We start from the raw sequence: 21,042 nt of genomic DNA, 5'->3' as shown, positions 1-21,042 counted from the left end.
TTTGGCTACATTGATGAAAAAATTAAAATGGACGTTATGGAGTATACAGCATGGAACCAGGGCAAGCAGAGGCATAATTAAAGAGGGTTTAGAGGTGCATTAAGGGGAGTCAACAGACTGTATGGCAACAGTATTATAGGGTGTATTATACATAATACATGCATCTTATACTTTGAGAGCCTATTAACTTTACAATAAATCAGACCACCTATGGAGAAAATGCTACATTTTGGCAAATGAACAAATAGTACTTCCTCGGAGTAGTCTTTGATGCCTGTAGATCTCCTCACTTTCATGTGTTGTTTTTACTCCTCGTTCTTATGAAGCACTAAGTCTGTGAAGAGCGGTGTGCTAAAAAACGCTATTATACTACGTGTAGACAATACACCCTACTGGGGATTTGCCCACATCAAAGTCATCTAAACATACATCACTTCATTCCTGTAGGATTAGCCTAATGCTTTTATATTTGTCTAACACAATACCCTCCTTCTTATCTGGAGTATTTGTAAGGCTAGGCAGCTGACTGCATCATCATGCAACCTACAGTTTGTTGGGGATATTGCATCCAATCTCTCCTGTGATATCCTGCTAATAATAATATTAGCAGATAACACATGTATGGTATGAGTATGTATACCTATCTATATATATAGTGTTTCTGTTTACAGTTGTTACTTTTAAACCAGCCCTGTACCTCTCATGGATTCAGATATCTCCCCATTCATTGCCAAACTGGCAGCTCGAGGGCGTGCTACAGCTGAAGGATGGAACTGGGCATGTGCGTCCACCTCAATAGTGGACAGAGAAATTTGAAAAAGAGCAAACAGCAGGTGGCGCTATACAGATAGATTTCATTGGATAACTCGGTGGGTATTCAAAATTTTTGATTACATGCAATTACAAAAACATTCAGGTCCTGCTTCTGATTTGGAAACTGTAGAATATTTTTGCGGGACAACCCCTTTAATGTATCAACTGCCTGTTTCTATTGTTTATAAAATTTGTATTATTAATAATCTATACAATATTAACACCTTCATTGGATACTCTGCATTATAAAAGGGAGTCTGTCACCACATTTGGACATTATTAGACCGCTTACATAGCGCTGTAGCATAAGTGTAGATGATTCAAATGGTACCTTTGTTGGTTCTTGTGAAGTTCACCCGAGGCAAAAACGGACTTCTATTTCGTAGGTAAATGAGGGCTCGCAAGTGTCCTGGGGCGGCGTTCACTTCGTTGGAGCCCAGACTGCTCTGCCTCTTGTGTTAATATCCCCGCCCCAGCCTCTGCCTGCCCTTCTCTTCCCTTGCGTCCTCCTTCTCTCCCTCGCTGGGTCGGGGCAAGCGCACTGCGATGCCCATTGAGGGCACGGCATCACTGTAGCTACTGCGCCTCTGGTCCGCCTCCTTGCTGCTGGTTTTGCGCAGTTGGCCGGCGCATGCACAGTAGCTACAGTGATGCCGTCCCCACAATTCCAGCGTAGGACAACCTGCTGGAGTTTTCCGGATCTGGCATTGCTGGATACTGCTGCCTGCCCTTCAGATTCCAATGACTGTTACATGCACCGATTTTCTCCATGCCGATTCCTGGCATTCTATGGGGATATGAAAATAACTTAATCTGTGTTTTTTGCGATTTGGCATTTGTTTGAAGGGTTTATCCGGTAAGAAATGTTGATGACCTATCCCCAGGATAGGTCATCAATATCAGATCGGTGGGGGTCCGACACCCCGACGATCAGCTGTATGAGGAGACGGCTCACGCAGTGAGCTCCGCGGCCTCTTCCTAGGCCATGTGACGTCACCGTACATTGGTCGCATGGTCTAGTTACGGCTTAGCCCCACTGAAGTGAAAGGGGCTGGGCTGCCATACCAAGCACTGCCACTATATGATGTACGGCGCTGTGCTTGGAAAGCTGTGCTGTCAGAAAACCTTAAACCGTGAGATTCCCTTACCCCATGTGACTTCCGGGGGTGTGCGCCTCCGCGCAAGCGCAGTACCACGGCACGGTGCCTTCGCGCAAGCTCAGAACCATGGCATGGGTAAGGTAAAATTACAGTGGGCGGTGACTCATGGACACCGCGCGTGCGCTCTCAGGGGTAAGGAGATCTGACAGTCTTTTGTCTTGTTAAATCTCCTTACCCTCACACTGCGCATGTGCGGATTGATACCAGCCAGTAATGAATCTGAAGCGCGCTGTGTAGTGAGGGTAAGGAGATTTTACAATCCGCGCGGGCGCAGTGTGAGGGTAAGGAGATTTAACAAGACAAAAGACTCCTCACATCTCCTTACCCCTGAGAGCGCACGAGCGGTGTCCATGAGTCACCGCTCACTGTAATTTTAACTTACCCATGCCCTGGTACCTCGCTTGCGCGGAGGCGCCGTGCCGTGGTACTGCGCCCCCAGATGTCACGTGGGGGTAAGGCAAGGTTTTCTGACAGAACACCGACTCTCAGGGGAATGTGGAGGCTACCTGACCAGACCCCCGCCGATCTGATAATGATGACCTATCCTGAGGAAGTGAGCAACGCTTGTAAAACGTATAGAGACACCCAAAAATGGGGCAGATTGGGTGCAGACATTCCATTGCATGCACCTGAATTGGGTTTTGGCAGCCTGTGCACGGATTTCTGCAAACGCCCTTCGGATGAACAGGACAACTGCAGACAATTCTGCACCAAATCTGACGTGTCTGAACATAACCTTGTATCAGCCTGTGTGTGTTTCATTTGTAAGTTGTGCATTTCAATAAAGCAATGGGGAGAAAAAAAAACATGAAAAAAAAAAAAAAGGCAGGGCTGACGGGGAGGGAGCTCTGAGGCTGCACACAGTCGCACACACATCTGCCTTGGGACTGCAGTGTGATGTATTCATCCTCCAGCTGATCGGCGCTCGCACTGCCTGCCAACTGACAGCCGCCATCACCCCGGGGGGCGCTTTCTTCTCGTTCCCCCTCCGGCTTGTACTTTGCATTGCCGTTCTTCTAACAGAAAATGAACCCCCAGTGTGCCCGCTGTGGCAGAGTCGTGTATCCCACGGAAAAAGTCAACTGCTTGGACAAGGTAATAACTCCGGAGGTTTGAGGGTCTTGTTCAGACGACGCAGAGAGATGGGACAAGACGACGTCCACTTTGCTGCCCTGTGGAACTAGTTACGGGGGGTGCAGGTGCCCATCGGGGTGCAGGGCGCAGGTGCCCACCAGGGGGTGCAGAGCTGTACCGACGCAGCAGAGCAGGATTTGGCAAGATTTAACTCTTTGCAGCCGTGTTGCTGCTTGTCCTATGTAAAAAAAACAAGGATAAACCGATGCATGCTTGGTGCCAGATGACAAGCTCAGCTCTGCTGCGTCTTTAAAGTTGCACGCGATGGGCACAGCGTGTTTTAACTGAAAGGGTTAAGGACGATGCCAGAGGAGAGAATACCTGAGCACTTGAGGAGTGACTGCTGCTGGAATGCTTGCAATTAGCAATTTCTTCATACCGTAGGGAGGCGACGGACGCGTACTGGACGGCGGAGGGGAACAACTACTTTCACACTGGCAGTTTGGTGCAGATCCGTTCAGATAATACAACTGCATGCGTCCGTTCAGAATGGATCCGTTTGGCTCAGTTTCGTCAGACGGACACCAAAACGTTGCAAAGCGGAACGGAGGCAAACTGAGGCATTCCGAGCGGATCCTTTTTCCATTCAGAATGCATTAGGGCAAAACTGATCCGTTTTGGACGAGCTTGTTGAAAACCCATGACTGATCTCAGAAACGGAACGCCAAAACGCCAGTGTGAAAGATCAGGGCACTGGAAATGAGAGAATGGGCCCCCCACCCCCCGCGATGTCCACTGCTGTGTGTGCACAGTTGTGTAAATGGCTTCTAATCTCTTGTGCAATGTCACCTATGGCTGGGGAAGGAGGGGGGGGGGGAAGCTTTTCATCCGAGTGACTGAAAGCAATGCAGAAATGACTTGTCTAGGAAATAAGTGCAATCATCACATATTGACGGCAGACGGCAGGGGTACCGCTGAGCCGTGGAGATGTCAGCTACAAGGACCTCACACCGGCAGCGATCAGAACGTCGGCTATGAATGGTGGCAAAGTGATAATGAAGCAGCATGCATCACGCTGAGACGAGAACGGCCTTGATGATGATGATGATGATGAGAGTGCTGCTTCCTCCACTGAAGGCTCAGTTTCTATAAGTTTGCTGCCTTCTTATCGGGCTGGCTAATAAAAGAACAACAAATGCGTCAAAACTTGCACAAATGAGGGCACCCCCCCAACAACTCTAAACTTGGAAGATGCTCTTCTGTAAAAACTTAAAGGGATTTTCATACTGATGGTCATCAATATGAGATCTGCAGGGGTCAACTTTCGGCATCACTGTTTGAGGAAGCCCCGTAGCTTTGCGCCCTCCTCGCCAAGCACAGCGTGGTCCATTTGATAGCGGCTGCTCAGTCATGGGACTGAGCAGCGTCTAGACCACGTGACCGACGAATATGACATCACATGGCCTATGAAAAGACCTAGGTGCTCACAGAGGGCCGTGGCCTCCTTAAGGTACTTTCACACTAGCGTTTTTGTTTTCCGGTATTAAGTTCCGTCCTAGGGGCTCAATACCGGAAAAAACGGATCGGTTTTACCCTAATGCATTCTGAATGGAGAGCAATCCGTTCAGGATGCATCAGTTCAGTCCCTCTTGCGTTTTGTTTTTTTGCCGGAGAAAATACCGCAGCATGCTGCAGTTTTCTCTCCGGCCAAAAAATCCTGATCACTTGCCGGAATGCCGGATCTGGCATTAATTTCCATTGAAGTGTATTAGTGCCGGATCCGGCATTAAGTCTTCCAGCAAAACGGACCTGGTTTTGCGGTCTGCGCATGCGCAGACATTTAATAATGTGAAAATAATAAATACCGGATCCGTTTTTTTCCGGATGACAACCGGAAAGACGGATCCGGTATTGCAATGCATTTGTGAGACGTATCCGCATCTAGATCTGTTTCACAAATGCATTTGTTTGCGTCCGGATTTCCAGATCCGGCAGGCAGTTCCGGCGACGGAATATACCCTAAGACAACTGCTCGGCGGGGTGTTGGGAGTTGGACGCCCACCAACCTAATATTGATGATCTATAGTCTGAGGATAAACCAGCAATAGAAAAATCCTGGAAAGCCCTTTAGAAAATGAAGCACTGTGCCTGTTGGATACGTGATCAGCGGTGAGATCATGTCGGAAGTTATCGTTTACTTGATGAAAAAAAGACACATGTCCAAAAAGGTCTGAAGGATAAACACAAAACCTTCTCGCCATGGCCAACTACAGACAATTTTGCCCCATAGGGGTCGGGGAAAATGGTCGCCTTCCTGACCTCACATGGCTGTCGAAAAATTTCCCTGGATCAATTAAACCTCATCCATGGAATTCTGACATAGTATCGGCTATTGCTACCTACTGGGGTCGGACATTTTAAAGCTTGACTGCTCTGACTGTAAAGAACCCTTTCCTATCTTGATATTGAATTGGTTTTCCTAAACCTGTAAAGAAGGTTCTTTGTACAGTTCTTGGAGTGAATCAGGTGCCGATTCTTTTTACTGAACTTGTGTATATATTTGTATGTTAATAATTCCACCTCTAAGGCATCTTAATCCAATTTTTCCAGCCTCCCATTGCCAGATTAAGTGTGGAGGCCAAAACTAAACCCCATATTCAGAATGAGGTGACTAGGGGGTTTATAGAGGAGAGCATTTTTTTTTTAATTTTTTTTTACATTTTTAGCTCTCTTTATATACGCACTAGGGGTCGTCCCATGAAAAATTAGTCTGCATTTTGCAAACCAGCACCTGGTTCTGAATACTTTTGTAACTGCATGTAATTAAACATTTTGTATAGATTTCAGTGAATAGCACAGAGGCTATCTGTAGAGCGCCACCTGCTGTTTGCTCTTTTTGTAAATTCTCTGTCCAGCTCACTGAGGTTGACATCAACGCTCGGTTCCATCCTTCAACAGCCATCAGCTGCAGCAGAAAGGACACATCCCCGAGCTCCCGGCTTGAAATAAATCTAGCTCAGCTATTGGAGCAATGAATGGGAAGATCTCTGGATCCATGTGAGGTACAGGGCTGGAGAGACTGTCATGCACTAGATCAGGCATCCTCAAACTGCAGCCCTCCAGCTGTTGCAAAACTCCCAGCATGCCCGAACAGCCTACAGGTATCGGACTACAGCAGGGCATTGTGGGAGTTGTAGTTTTACAACAGCTGGAGGGCTGCAGTTTGAGGATGCCTGCACTAGATTATGTAGGTCTTTCTTTTTCACCTTATTCATGGGATAACCCCTTTAAATGTGTCATCAGACTATGACCTATATTTTAAATCAAGTTTTTGTATTAAACCTACAGTATTCCTAAAGAGTTTTCCATGTCACTATATATGTAAAAAAAAAATACTAAAACCCTGCAGTTTTTCCTCTGCCTACTAGGCCTAATAATAGGCGCCACTTTCTTAGTTTTGGCACCGATCACTTTTCATCAGTCATCTCATTGTCATCACAGATGGAATTACAATGACAGATATCACCTATAGATATATAGCTAGATAACACAGGATCCACAATTCACTATAGGGATGTTCACAGCTTATCTACTCCTCCTCCCTGTACAGTACAATGAGGTCCACCCCTGTCCATTGTGTCTGTGGTCAATGGAGGCTGCTGTAAGGCAGGTCAGGAATGATGGCCACCCCTATAACCATGTTCAGGAATCGGAATAAAGAAATCTACAATCAGAAAATAGAAACAGATTAGAAAAATGGGATGTGTGTAGCTATCTGGTTTTAACTGGCAGAAAAATAAAATAGTTGACACACTCCCTTTAAATCTTGCCTGCTTTTGCAGCTGCCGCTTGACATTGAGTGGTGCTGCTTAGTGTACCGGTAAATAGTTCGCTCAAGTGATGTGTTATTTCTAGTTAGATATACAGCCACTCTAATAGCTTTTCTTATGTGTACTTTATGTATACGGTATTATAGACTACGTCATGATGGTCATGTCTAGTTGATGTTGGAGGTTGTAGTGGTTTATATCTGCACTGAAAGTAGTAGTTATAGTATGACGGTCATGCCCAGTGTAGTGTCCTGTGTATAAGTTAGATAGAAGTGCATTGTGCAACCGCAAAAAGTCCTAGGGAATATTTTTAAGTGCTGGAAAGCCGCCTGAGAGGATGAATATTGAGTGCTGTAGGGAAGCCAGGTGACACTTCTAATTCATGGCGGCACTTGTGTTTACTCAGCAAGTTTATGCAAAGTGAACGAAAGTATCCAGCTGATGCTTCAAAATGCCCTTAGCTTCAAAAATCTAGACATATGGGTCTGAAAAAAGTATTTGCCCCCTTACATATATCCTCAGTGAATCCAGCTAATGCTTCAAAATGCCCCTTAGATTAGCAAAATACAGACATAAGGATATGAAAAGCATTATTTTCCCCCAATTATTGCACTATTTATCACAGTTCACAAAATATAACATTAGATAACAGGCACTGGAGTCATTTATGTTGCACTGTTTTCGAATTATTACTGAAGGATCTGAAATGCGTTGTTCCTGCACGAATACCTGTCTATGTGTCTGGATATGGGCAATTTAAAATAAAAAAGTCTAGACTGGCAGGCGGGGACGGGGATAAGCCTACCTAGCATTGCGGGTGACGCTAGGGAGGCTCGCCCCCCCCCCCATCCCCGCCTGCCATTGGCTGCTCCCCCCCGACATCGAATGTTTTCATCAAGAAGCAGCGGCAGTGCGGGGAGCCAGGTAAGTATATTCAGTGTGAAGGGCCCGGCATATGGAGGACTTTTTGTAGTCTTGGATAACCCCTTTAAGCTAAAAAAAGAATAATCATTTTTTTAATTAGTCTTTATTTAAAAATATGGTGTCCTTTTTTCTGTACAGAGCCGACATGCTCTAGTAGCACCCTTTGGATTTTCAGTCAGACCAGGAGCTGACAGACTCCTTATCTCTGCTCTCTGACCTTATAGACACTCATTATAGCTCAGTTCTTGTCTTACTAAAAGTGCTTATGTCCTCTCAGTAGTTTAGAGATAGGGGTTATTAGCTGACTGGCACAAAGTGAAAGGACCACAGAGCTAGAAAAACAGTTTACCCTTTGTGACAGAATGGAGACCCGGAGACCACATGGTGACAAGTCACCTTCCTCAAACCACTTTTTCCATCTTTTCTTCTTATGGCAACTAGTGTTTAAAAGGTCCATGTAGGACCGAAACGTCACATATACCGTATTTTTCGCCCTATAAGACGCACCGGCCCATAAGACGCACCTAGGTTTTTGAGGAGGAAAATAAGAAAAAAAATAGTTTTAACCAAAAGGTGTGCTTTTGGTGGGTTTTGAACTAATGGTGGTCTGTGCATGACACTATTATGGGGGATCTGTGGATGACGCACTGTTATGGAGGGGATCTGTGGATGACGCACTGTTATGGAGGGGATCTGTGGATGACGCACTGTTTTGGAGGGGATCTGTGGATGACGCACTGTTTTGGAGGGGATCTGTGGATGACGCACTGTTTTGGAGGGGATCTGTGGATGACGCACTGTTATGGGGGATCTGTGGATGACGCACTGTTATGGAGGGGATCTGTGGATGACGCACTGTTATGGAGGGGATCTGTGGATGACGCACTGTTTTGGAGGGGATCTGTGGATGACGCACTGTTTTGGAGGGGATCTGTGGATGACGCACTGTTTTGGAGGGGATCTGTGGATGACGCACTGTTTTGGAGGGGATCTGTGGATGACGCACTGTTTTGGAGGGGATCTGTGGATGACGCACTGTTTTGGAGGGGATCTGTGGATGACGCACTGTTTTGGAGGGGATCTGTGGATGACGCCACTGTTTGGAGGGGATCTGTGGGATGACGCACTGCTTTGGAGGGGATCTGTGGCGGACGCCACTGTTTTGGAGGGATCTGTGGATCGTGGATGGCAGACTATTACGGTTTCATGCAAATGCGGCGGGGCGGTGCGGTCACTGTACTTCGGCCCCACGCTCACTCATTCCTTAATGCCTAAACATTTTATAATAATAGCTTTAATTGACGTTCCGATCTCCAGCCCCATCTGTACTACCGTACTTACTAAATGTCCACTGATGTCACGTGACGAACTCACTGATGTCACGTGACGTGCCTGCGCCGCCTACTTTATGAATGAAGTAGCCGGCGCAGGCACGTAACGTCAGTGAGTGCCGGCCACCCGCCCTGCTCTGCCTGCTACAGGACATTTAGTAAGTACGGTAGTACAGATGGGGCTGGAGATCGAAACGTCAATTAAAGCTATTATTATAAAATGTTTAAGCAATAAAGCAGTGAGTGAGCGGCGGGGCCGGAGTACAGTGACCACACCGGCCCGCCGCATTTGCATGACACCGGCCCCTCCTCCCTACCCCGTCCAGCTGATACATCGCAGTCTGCAATGTAAAATGGCAGCATTCGCCCCATAAGACGCAGGGGCATTTTCCTCCCACTTTTGGGGGGAAAAAGTGTGTCTTATGGGACGAAAAATACGGTACATGAATAAGTTGCCTTGCATTTGAAAACCAAATCAAGATCATCACGATACTTCACGTAACTCCTAAGTATTTTATCTTTGCTCATGTTAACAAAGCCGGCGACTGTCGGCGGTGATGTGTGATGCTGGATAATATAGTCGATGCTCTTTACACTGATTAGTGTCATAGCCAAATAATTGGCTCAATTTGTGTAAGAATTTGGCTTCCTAAATTCGTTCCCCTTTGTAACAGGCCATGACCCTTTTTTTTTTTTTTTTGGGGGGGGGGTGGTATGTATGCCAGAGTGCTCTAATTGATTTATTAAATCTACTCCACTGATTTTTCATGTAGTATGACCACTTTCAGTCGCCTCCTGCGTATGTAGCATCTGATGACGGTAACGAGGTGTTGTCAATATGATCTCTTATTTTCAGGCATTTCCACCAATTTGAAAAACCGCTATAACACTCTTCGTAACATTTTAGGCAGCCATCACCACTTTGCATAACCAGTGTAAGGGTGAATTCACATCAGCGTTTTGGTTTCCGTTTGAAACCTAATAACGGAAAGAAACGGAACAGGATAATAACGGAAAGGAACTGATCCGTTTATGTTAATGTATATTTGAAACAGATCCGTTATAAAAAGGGAACTCATGGCTTCCGTTATTTTCCATTATTACAACGAATCCGTTGCATAACGATAACCAAAACGCAAATGTGAACCCGGCCTGACCCCAATCTCGGAGCCCTCAGAAACAATTCATCAAAGCATAGTCATAGCATGGGCTTATTACAAGTTCCTGCCACATCAGCATCAATAGACAGAATTCATATGACCTGTTATTTGGGCAGTATATGGCAGTTTTTATTTGGCTCCGGGTGTTGGCGGCATTATTTGCACACTGCATTCTGTCATGGAGCTCTATATTAGCAATAATAAGTTTACTACTACTAGTTATTTGGGTAGTATTATAAGTTTATGCAACCTATTAGTTGACTTGGTTTGTACCAAGTTTTTGTGCATGTGGGTGCATGTTAGCCTTACCCTTACCCACTGAGCCCCTCCCCTCCATCACTAAGCCCCTCCCCGCCATCACTTAGCCACGCCATTGTAATAAAGTGTTTAATAAATTTGGTGCAAGTCAAATGTGCCAGAATTATAGCTCATTAGTGCATCTGTCCCACTGTTATTTAGTCGGTACGTAGCGGTTTTATATGAGCAGTGTGTAGTAGTACTATTCAGAAACTGCTAGCTTTGCTCTCTGTACATGTTTACAGCATTATGATTGTTTGACTATATGCGGTCTTATATTGTAATTGTTGTGTAATTTCCATGTCGTATCTGTAGCTTTATTTATTTTTTTTTTATTTTTTTTTGTGGAACTTTTGACCCTTTTATTTTTAATAAAAGAGGAGGGGGACGCTGAACAGTGTTTGGCCCAGAGAGCTTCCACTCCTTCAGTGCTGCACTCCTAGTTACTAAGACTTGGTAATGATAAATTGCTTTTATCTATAATTACATTTAGCCTCATATTTGCTAAAAAAAATATTTTTCTTTCCAGATGATTACAGCAAACTACCTAAAAATAAATCCTCTCAAATTCTCTACAGGAAATCAGTGGCATCCCCCCCTGTGATAAAATAACTAGAACAAATATTCAGCCCCCCCCCCTCTTGTGACCGTTCTCAAACTCCTCCACCTGACCCATCCCTGCCTGGTGCAGTGAAATATGCAGCCTCTGTCAGCACTTTCAGATAGGAAGGAGATATCTCAGAGAAGTTAAAACAGATGGATATCGATCTATGAATAGATACACTACATGGAGAAAATGATTGGGGCCTACAGGACATCCCATTCTAAATCCTTAGGCATTCATATGGACTTGGTCCCCCTTCTGCTCTTTTGAAAAGGCTTTCTACAAGATTTTGGATTGTGTCTGTAGGAACTTGTGTTGGTTCATCTAGAAGAGCATTTATGAGGTCAGACACTGATGTTGAGTGAGAAGGCCTGGCTCACAATCTCCATTGTAGTTCATCCGAAAGGTGTTGGATGAGGTTGAGGACAGTGCTCTGTGTGGGCCATTTCTTCCAAGCCAAACTCACCCGACCATTCCCTTATGGGCCTTGCTTTGAGCACTGGGGCACTGTCATGCTGGAAAAGGAAAGGATCTTCCCCAAACAGATTCCCCTTCACTGGAACTAAAGGGTCCCTGAAAAACACACCATAAAATTTTTCCTCCTCCACCACACTTTACAGCTGGCACAATGCAGTCAGGTAGGTAACATTCTCCTGCCTTTTGCCAAACCCAGACCATCAGACCACCAGAAGTGTGATTGGTCACTCCACAGGACACGTTTCCACTGCTCCAGAGTCCAGTGGCGGCGTACTTTACACCACTCCATCAGACTGAGCATTGTGCTTGTGCAACAGGCAGCCTCCCCCAGGGCCCTCTGTCGCGTCCTAGTGTAGGAAATGCAGAGTGGTATGTTGTGGCCTAAAATGTCTCTTTATGTGCTCCTCACGGTGCTCCTACATGGATGCAGCTGGACCCCAGGCTATGGCTCCGAAGCAATAAATAGGGTGAATAATTGAAGGATTTGAAGAAATAACTTGATTCTAGACCTTGAGATGAAGTTCAATGGCGGCTTTACTTGAATAAACGTTTCTCCAAACAGTTTTCAGGCTTTGTCTTGGTTTCAGCAGGCTTTAGCATAAAACTGGCAGGCAAACTCAACTCTTCTATATCTCTCTTTCTCTCTAACTGTACTGATAGGCTGGCTGTATAACTCAGCTTCTTCTTTATGCTGCACTTCTTCTTTGTAGTCTGACTCTAGATTATGCCAGAGAACTTTCCTCCTGGCTCCTGAGGTTCTAAGCTTTGGCCTCCATGGCCAGCACAGTTCAGGGTGCTTTGGCTGGCGTGGGCACGTCCAGCAGAGAAGTGCGCTTGCACACCCTTCCCCTGTCTAGGGAAGACATAAACTGGAACTAACTGGTCCCACCCTTCCTGCAGGAAGTAGGACTAGCCCACTTCTCTCTAGAGGGGGGGGGGGGGGGATTTAGAATGGAATGGTAAGTTCCATTCTATCTAAGATAGCTCTGCTGTGTTTGCTGCCACCTGCTGGTGAACCAGGCACATTACATGAACAAAACAGTTGCAAAAAGATTAGGAATGCACAGGGTATAGGACAGATATACATAAGATGACAGTATATTAGCCCATTACAGATAGTAGCAGGGTGCAGTAGTGGTAACATCACTCTAGGGTGCTACACTTGGTGATGTAAAGTTTGCATGCAGCTGCTCGGCCATGAAAACCCATGCCATGAAGCTCCCGGGACATCACAATTTTTCTGCAGATGTTAGTACCAGAGGAGATTTAGACTTTGCAGAGCATTGGTGACTTTTATGCACTATGCGCCTCAGCACTCAGCGACCCCGCTCTGTAACTTTACGTGGTCTACACTTTGTGGCTGAGTTGCTGTGGTTCCTGAACGCTTCCACTTTGCAATCATACAACTCACAGGTGATGGTGGAATATCCAGGAGAGAAGACATTTCAAAAAGTATCTTGTGCCAGTGGTGACATCCTATTACAGGAATTCAGACAGATCTTTAGAGTGACCCATTCTTTCACAAATGTCTGTTAAGGCAGACTGCATAGGGGATGGATTTTATACACCTGTGGCAATGGCGCTGAATGAAATACCTGAGTTCAATGTGTCCCAATATTTTTCTCCCTATAGTGTATATGTGATATTGATCAGATAAATGTTAAAACAGCCTTAGGGTCCAATTGATGATAACAGCATGTTGTTTGCTGCGCATTACCTGCCTTTACATGTGGCAATTATCTTCGGTATGGGGACAGTTTTCATGTGCTACCAGCATATCCCCTATTTAAAAAATTATGATTTTTAATGTAACATAAAAGGTGGGATTACCTGGCAAACCAGTGTTTGCTTGTTTGCCAAGCGATCTGGTACAAGTTTACACGAAGCAATGATCAGAGACAAAAGTTTTTTGTTCCCAATCATAGGCTCCTTTAGGGTACGACCACACAGCATGGTCGCGTCGCGGTCTGCATTGCTAATGGCCATGGGGTATTGAAGGTGCTGCATGGCTATTAATAGAGATGAGCGAATCGAATCCCACAAAATTGAATTCGATTCGAATTTCAGGATAAATTTCAGGATAAATTCGATTCGCCTCGAAACCAAATTTCCTTTTGGAAATAGTGTAACCGGAAATAGTGTAAAAAACTAAAAAATTCACTTACCTCCTTAACTTGCTCTCGACGGACCACCAGCCTCCATCTTGATTTTAGATCTCGTGCGCGGTGATGTATGACGTCCCAGCGTGATAACGTACTCTTGCGCGAGATTTTGCTCCATATTTTCAAGCAAGATGGCGGCCGGCCCGTCACGAGCAAATGCGTAAATTAGATACCAAACTTACCATTACTTCCTTGGACTGGTGGGTAAGGCCATGTGATAGGACACACATCATGGGGTACAGTACTCTTGGAAGGCACAGTTTAGCATCTATGGCATACAAACCTTCCTGATTCTTCTCGGCCTTTCTTCTTACCCACTCTTCCTCTTCTGATTTAGGAACTTGTTTCTGCAACTTCTGGAGGAGGGTTAGATCCACCTCCCCTTTTTGCGGAACTGTGTCCACAGTATGTGCCATTACGGGAGGAGGTAACAAAGCAGCCTGCTTGGCAGCATCATCTGCCCTATGGTTCCCTTCAGCCTCCTTTGTTTGCTCTTTGGTGTAGGCCTGTACCTTGACAATGGCCACCATCTTAGGCAATTCTAATGCTCTAAATAACTGAGCTACAGATTCTTCATTTTTGATAGGCTTACGCGAGGATCCCACAAAGTCCCTGCTTCTCCAAATGGGACCATAGTCATGTGCTATGCCAAAAGCATATCGGCAATCAATGTAAATGTTTACAGTCTGACCCTCAGCCACTATACATGCCTCAGTGAGTGCCTTCAACTCCTGTCCTGACCTCAGACCATTTATCGTATTGCACGTACTTCACCAGACCTGATCTTGGCTAGATCCTGACTACTATTCTGCCTGATCCCTCTGTGCCTTGCACTGGTGTCTCTGACCCCCTTGGGTCAGCTGCCAACCATACAGAGACTAATTCAGGAGGTAGCAGCCTGTGGCATCCTTTCAGCGAAGTCAAGATCCCTTTATAAGGATTTAAGGGTGTAAATAAGGAACTGCCAGGATAATAACCTTAGAATTAGCCCAAAGTCAAATATATTACTTGACGGCAGTAACATCAATGATCTTTTGTATATGGGGAAAAATGATCAGTACTGCGATCAATAGTCCCCATACAGATTAGTTGTTTCTACTGAGTAGAAACAATGATTTTGGGTGCCACACCAACAATCATTCCCTCCAATGAAAAATCATTTGCTGGTTCACTGGGTGATCAACAACACATTTACAAAGGGCAGTTACCAGGAAAGAGGTTTTGAATCACATGACTCGTCACGTGCCTAGAGTGGGTGGGATTATCGGTGGTCCAGATATGGTAAATAGGGCTACCTGGACACCGACCAGTTTGCTGCCACACGCACTATGATGGAGGCCCCACCACATTTTTTCCAGTATCTTTCGCTACATGCTTACCGGTAGTAAGGGCTTATTGTATGGACTCTAGGGGAAGAGACCCAGCATTGGACCCCCCCCCCCCTCCCCTCCTCACCCTTCCAGTCACCACTAGACTACAGGACGCCCCATGCTAAGACTGTTGCTTTTTATTCTGAGCACGTCGTGCATCACTTTTATTCTAATTGATACCTTATTATGGGCTAATATTTTACATGAAGTATCTATTGTATTAAGAAGGTCACCCTTTATTATTTTGGTTTGTCTAAAGCTCCCCCAGGGTTTTATATATGCCCATATGCATTCCTTATCCATCAGCTATAATGAGCTTGTTTTTAAGTAGTCCTTGAAATGGTGTTGTGTAAACTTTTTGATAACCAGCTGAATTGGAAAACTCTCTGTGCAGCGTCCATTCGGCATGGGTTTGTAACCTGATTATGTGAAATAGAAATCTTTGTATCCTGAGGGAGAGGAATCTTCACAGCGCGATTACAATCATTCCCCTTTTATGTATTAATGGATAGAAGTAATTCCTGGCGAGAAGTAATTACTCCTGTGGAATATAATCCCATTCTGATAGAAACAAACCTATCAATTAAGTCCGCCACTGTTATAACTAATAGTTTCCCACTCATTATGCTCAATTATTTGTCACGTCCGATGTGACTTGAATGTTACCTTTAGAATGAGTAAAGCGTGTAATTTAATTGCTTTGTACAACTTCAGCATTCATTAAGAGAATTTGCATATGTAAGTAGACCTTGAAATTTGTTCGGTCTGGGGATTTTGTTCCTTGTATGTTTGAAGTTAAGCTTTCGGGGATAGTGGGTAATGAAATATTTACTGAATGCTAAAGTAACTGCGGAAATTGGTAAAATATATTGTTGAGCTGAGGACCGCACAGTGATATGAAGTAAGAAACGTAGTAATAGTTGTTGCAATACACAGCTCGTTACTAGGGTATATATAGAAAGGCAAGATGTGGACTGCCATGAAAGGGGTTGTCTCAATAAAATAATCCATTATACAATTTTTATACGCCCTATTTTAGGGTATATGTATGTCATTGAGGGGGGCCTCCTGTGTCTAATAAAGAGTGAATCTCACTCTGGCAGTCTAGTCTCGAAATAATCAGTGATTCATTAGAAAGACACTTGTGCATATAATATTAGTTTAAAGACTGTGTAGACCTTTGGGGACAATATTTTAATATTACTGAATTGTACGCATTTTGAGTTAAAAAAAAAACCTTTTTTCAGTTGGTCTTTGTTAAAAATGTTGAGCCAATTTCTCTGTACAGCCTTGAGATTCTGTTGTAGCAGGCTCTGTATTTTTACTGTGTTCCGTCAGGCGGTTCCTCATCTCTGATCTCTGAGCTAATAAACACTCGTTATAGCTCAATTCTTATCTTACTGTTAAAAATGTGGCTCAAATAAGCGTTTTTTCTTTTTTTTTTTTTTATATTAGTAATTTACAGATAAGGGTTATTAAATGACCGGCACAAAGTGAAAGTACGATTCACACAGCTAGACAGTTAACCCTTTGTGACAGAACAGCTGAATCTTTTTAATAAAGGCAAGTTTAAAAAAATGATTTTTAGCCCCAAATAAGTAAAATGCAGTCAAAAAAAAATTGCCCCCAAAGGTGTACGTAGCCTTTAACCTTCCCCCATCTTGTCCAAACAATATCAGCTAAGGGTTTTGCTTAGGTAGGGTACTGACTCTCCTTAAAGAGATCATCTTTGGATCAAGACTTATTGGCTATGCTCCATGGGAAAACAATATGCAAAGAGTTATCTCCCAAGGAAAGAGAACCATCTTGTTAGCGCCACCTTGTGGAAGTGGCTCCCAATGACTCAAAATCCAACTTTTTATCAAGCCTTGGGACATGACAAGGGAAAATTGCAAAGCCAAATATCCATTATTTAAAGGGCATCTGTCAGAAGGACCAACCATATTAAACCATGTATAATGCCTAGTAGGGCTGAGCCTGCTCATCAAAACCATACTTCCCCCCCCCCCCCCCCCCGATCCCATGCTGTGTTTAGGAGAGAGAAGTAATTTTAGAAATATGCAAATTAAGTATTAAGTACCACTTGGTGAACCTTAGCTCCTCCTGGTTGCTTCCCTGGACACTCCCCCTTTTACTTTATGGACCGTGCAAGGCATACAGGTAGAAGAGGTAGTGTCCAGGGAAGTAGAGAGGAGGAGCTGTGGTGGATAGTAATAGATAGGAACCGCCCTCAGTACACTTGCGCTCTAATTTGTATATTTTTGGGAAACATTTATGCAGTGTGCTGTCAGCCAACTGCAAAAAGAGTTGATGTAATTGGCTTGTGTATTCCCTTCCCAAGGGAGAGAAACAGTTCGAAGTTCTCTGGGAATGATTTAGCAGGACTGGTTGCCACCACTTGCAGAGCTGCCTGATGATGGTGTGATTGTGTCTACAATATGCCATCATGGCTGAGCAGCCTGACAGGAATGCATGCCAATGTGTGGTATATGCAAGTGCAGGAGCGTGGTATGCAGCGAGGCCATGCCCCCTCACCCCTTAGGAAACACTGCACGTGGAGACAAACAGTCCTGCTCATATGATAATACAGGTTGCTTTCGGCCATTTTAAATCGTTCCCGGAGAACACCTTTTAATCAGCCAGCTCTCATGCTCGGTTGCTATGTAAGTTGCTAGGGGTGAGCTGGCTCCACCCTAGTCTGGCAGAAGCTGTTGTGTAGTTAGTGAGTGAGCAGTGTGTGATGCTGGAGTCTGGAGTTGGGGAGCCATCTAGAGAGGGAGCAACAGAAAGCAGAAAATAAAGAGAGATATAGCAGCCTGTGAGCTAAAAACAGCCTCTGAGAGAGAAACAGAACTTAAAGGGGTTATTCAACCCAAAAGCCCGGGCCCCTCAGACAGATTGTACTACCTGGCCCCACGTCTCTTCTGATGCCCGCACGGCCGGTGCTGCATCTCCCCATTGCGTGGATCAAAACATTAAAGAGGACCTTTCACTAGAATAAAAAATCTAAACGAACTATACAGACATGGAGAGCGGCGCCCAGGGACCCCCCTGCACTTACTGTTATACCTGGGCTCCGCTCTGTTCTCCCGGTATAGCCTCCGGTATCGTCATATGTTAGGCTCCACCCAGTGGAACCTGCCGGTGTCTCCTTCTCCCATGCTGTAGCGCTGGCCAATCGCAGCGCTCAGCTCATAGCCTGAGAATGGGAGAAGGAGACACCGGCAGGTTCCACTGGGTGGAGCCTAACATATGAAGATACCGGAGGCAAGAACGGGAGAACGGAGCGGCGCCCAGGTATAACAGTAAGTGCAGGGAGATCCCTGGGCGCCGCTCTCCATGTCTGTATAGTTAGTTTGGATTTTTTATTCTAGTGAAAGGTCCTCTTTAAGCGATGGGAAGCCTCCCTAGCATCGCGGGTGACGCTAGTAGTGTTGAGCGCGAATATTCGAATTGCGAATTTTTTTCTCGAATATCGCAATTTCGAGATTTCGCAAATATTTAGAATATCGTTCTATATATTCGCGAATTCGAATATTCCTTTTTTTTTTTTTTATTATTATATTTTTTTCTTTCCCACTTCTCTAAAGTTGTTCTTACCTGTCCTTTGGATTCCTGGCTTCCTGGCTGCTCCAGTCAGTGGCGTTTTCAACTTACTGCTATATTCCATATTAGCTAAATTACAATCTAATCTATATGTGTATTTTACGAAATTTCGCAATAGTCGAAATTGCGATGCGAGTAATATAACACGAAATAATCGCATGAAGATTTCAATTTAGCACTGCTATATTCCATATTCTAGCCTAATATGGAATATAGCTGTGCTAAGTTAGCACTGCTCTATTCCACACTAGGCTAGAATATGGAATATAGCAGTGCTAAGTTGAAATCTTCATGCGATTATTTCGTATTATATTACTCGCATCGCAATTTCGGCTTTTGAAAATGTTCTTAATATTGCTCTAACTTCGTCTCTTAGAATATTACGAATATTCTAAAAGACGAAGTTAGAGCAATATTACGAAATTTCGTAAAATACACATAGATTGTATTTAAGCTAATATACTGCTATAGTAATATTTTTTAATAGTGTACATATTTTACAAAACTTAAGTTCAGAAGAGGCAAAAAAAAATTAGAGGAAAAAAAAGGGATTATAGCACTATATTAGCTAAATTACAATCTATATGTGTATTTTACGAAATTTCGTAATATTGCTCTAACTTACGAAAGTTAGAGCAATATCACGAAATTTCGTAAAATACACATATTAGCCTAGCCATAGTCAATTAGCATAGGAACGTTGCCTTATACTATCAAGATAAATAATCGCAATACGCGAAAAAAAATCGCATATTATTCGCGATAATTGGAATAATTACGAATATTCGATTTCGACGAATATAACACGAATATTCATTCGAATATTCGCGAAATATCGCGAAATCGAATATGGCACCTCCCGCTCATCACTAGACGCTAGTGAGGCTCGTTCACGTCGCGGCCTGCCATTGGCTGCCTCCTCCATCGCTGGATGTTTTGATCTGTGTGATGGGGAGATGCAGTGGCGGCTGTGCGGGGCATCAGAAGCGACACTGGTACGGGGGAGCGAGGTAAGTACCATCTGTGTGAGGGGCCTGGGCATTTGGGGGGGGCATTTTTGAGGTTGGATAACCCTTTTAAGAGATGATAGAGCGGACATTACAAAGGGAGGGTGCTGGAAAATGCAAGCTAGTGAAAAGGTTACATATATATGATTATTTTGGACTTCACTGCACTGAGGTTGGGGTGACAAGCTTTAGGCGCCTGACTACACTTAAGAGACAGAATGGCCAACTGTTACAAAATTGCCCCCGCAGAGGGTTCTGCAACAATACTGATGAACTAGAGAAAATACAGCATTGTAGTGCCACATTTGTGAGAGAAACAGAATTATTGAGATAGAGAAATTGCAAGCCTTTGGCCGGATGAGAGGCTGCATTGTTTATCTGCAAAGAGAGTCGGAGGGGACTAGTAAACTGTCGACCCTTTCATACACATGAGGGTCATTTACTATGCTGAAATACACCTAAATTTGGCGTATTTCTGGCGCAGATAGCGGTGCAATGGTTTGTTGCGCCGCTATCTGCTATTTTGCCCTACTCATGCCAGGTCTAAAATTGTGGGCATGGCGTGAGTGGGGAAAGGGACGGGCCAGCAGGTCTGTCTCATTCACCATTTTCTACGCCTGGTTTAGGTCGTATATTTAGAACCGGTGCCTCTTCATAACTTCCACTGCCATAATAATAAATGTGCCCCATAGCCTTTGACGAAATTGCCTAAAACCCCTGTAAAGACTGTGCTAATGTTTAGAAGTGCCTGTGTCAACCACCATATTGCCTCAGTAAAGTACAGTGAATTCTTTGCACCAAGATCTGCCATTCTACCTCATTGTATTGTGCGACCGCTCACTATTCGAGTTCCCTGTCTTGCACCTTTAAACTTATCTATACCAAGAGTACCTACCTAACATAACGCAGGAGCCCCAAAGCCAGGGAATGCCCCAAAGGAAAGAAAAGATGGGCCCTTCCCATAACTGCATGACCCCCAGGGAGAGCTGGTGTGGGGAGCTCCACCGTGAGTACAACTACCTCCATCATTGCTACCATTACTCCCATCCTCTATCCTACACCCTTCCTGGGCATGCTGCATTTATTTTTCCTAGGCATAGCAATGGATCAGGTGGGGGAGGTATGGTTTTAATCAGCAGGGTCTGCCCTACCAGGAGTGACCCTGGGTTCACACCTGAGCGTTTTACAGCGCGTTCAAACGCGCTGTAAAACGCTCAAGACATGAAA

At 44.6% G+C, this 21,042-nt stretch overlaps 1 protein-coding gene across 2 annotated transcripts in view; it reads left to right on the top strand.

Moving 5' to 3' along the window:
- Positions 1-2,833: 2,833 nt before the first annotated feature.
- The window catches only part of LOC122938486 (LIM zinc-binding domain-containing Nebulette), a 235,380-nt gene continuing 217,171 nt past the window's right edge, over positions 2,834-21,042 (top strand). The window contains exon 1 of one of the 2 annotated variants that reach the window (XM_044294032.1): positions 2,834-3,068. In XM_044294032.1, coding sequence (XP_044149967.1) covers positions 3,000-3,068 — 69 coding nt within the window. In that variant the 5' untranslated portion in view covers positions 2,834-2,999. The remainder of the gene's footprint in view (positions 3,069-21,042) is intronic. The other variant, XM_044294031.1, reaches the window with a different exon arrangement.

This window comes from Bufo gargarizans, chromosome 5 (genome assembly GCF_014858855.1).
Source record: "Bufo gargarizans isolate SCDJY-AF-19 chromosome 5, ASM1485885v1, whole genome shotgun sequence".
In the NCBI taxonomy this organism is placed as follows: domain Eukaryota; kingdom Metazoa; phylum Chordata; class Amphibia; order Anura; family Bufonidae; genus Bufo; species Bufo gargarizans.
This window is presented reverse-complemented; position numbering and strand designations above follow the sequence as displayed.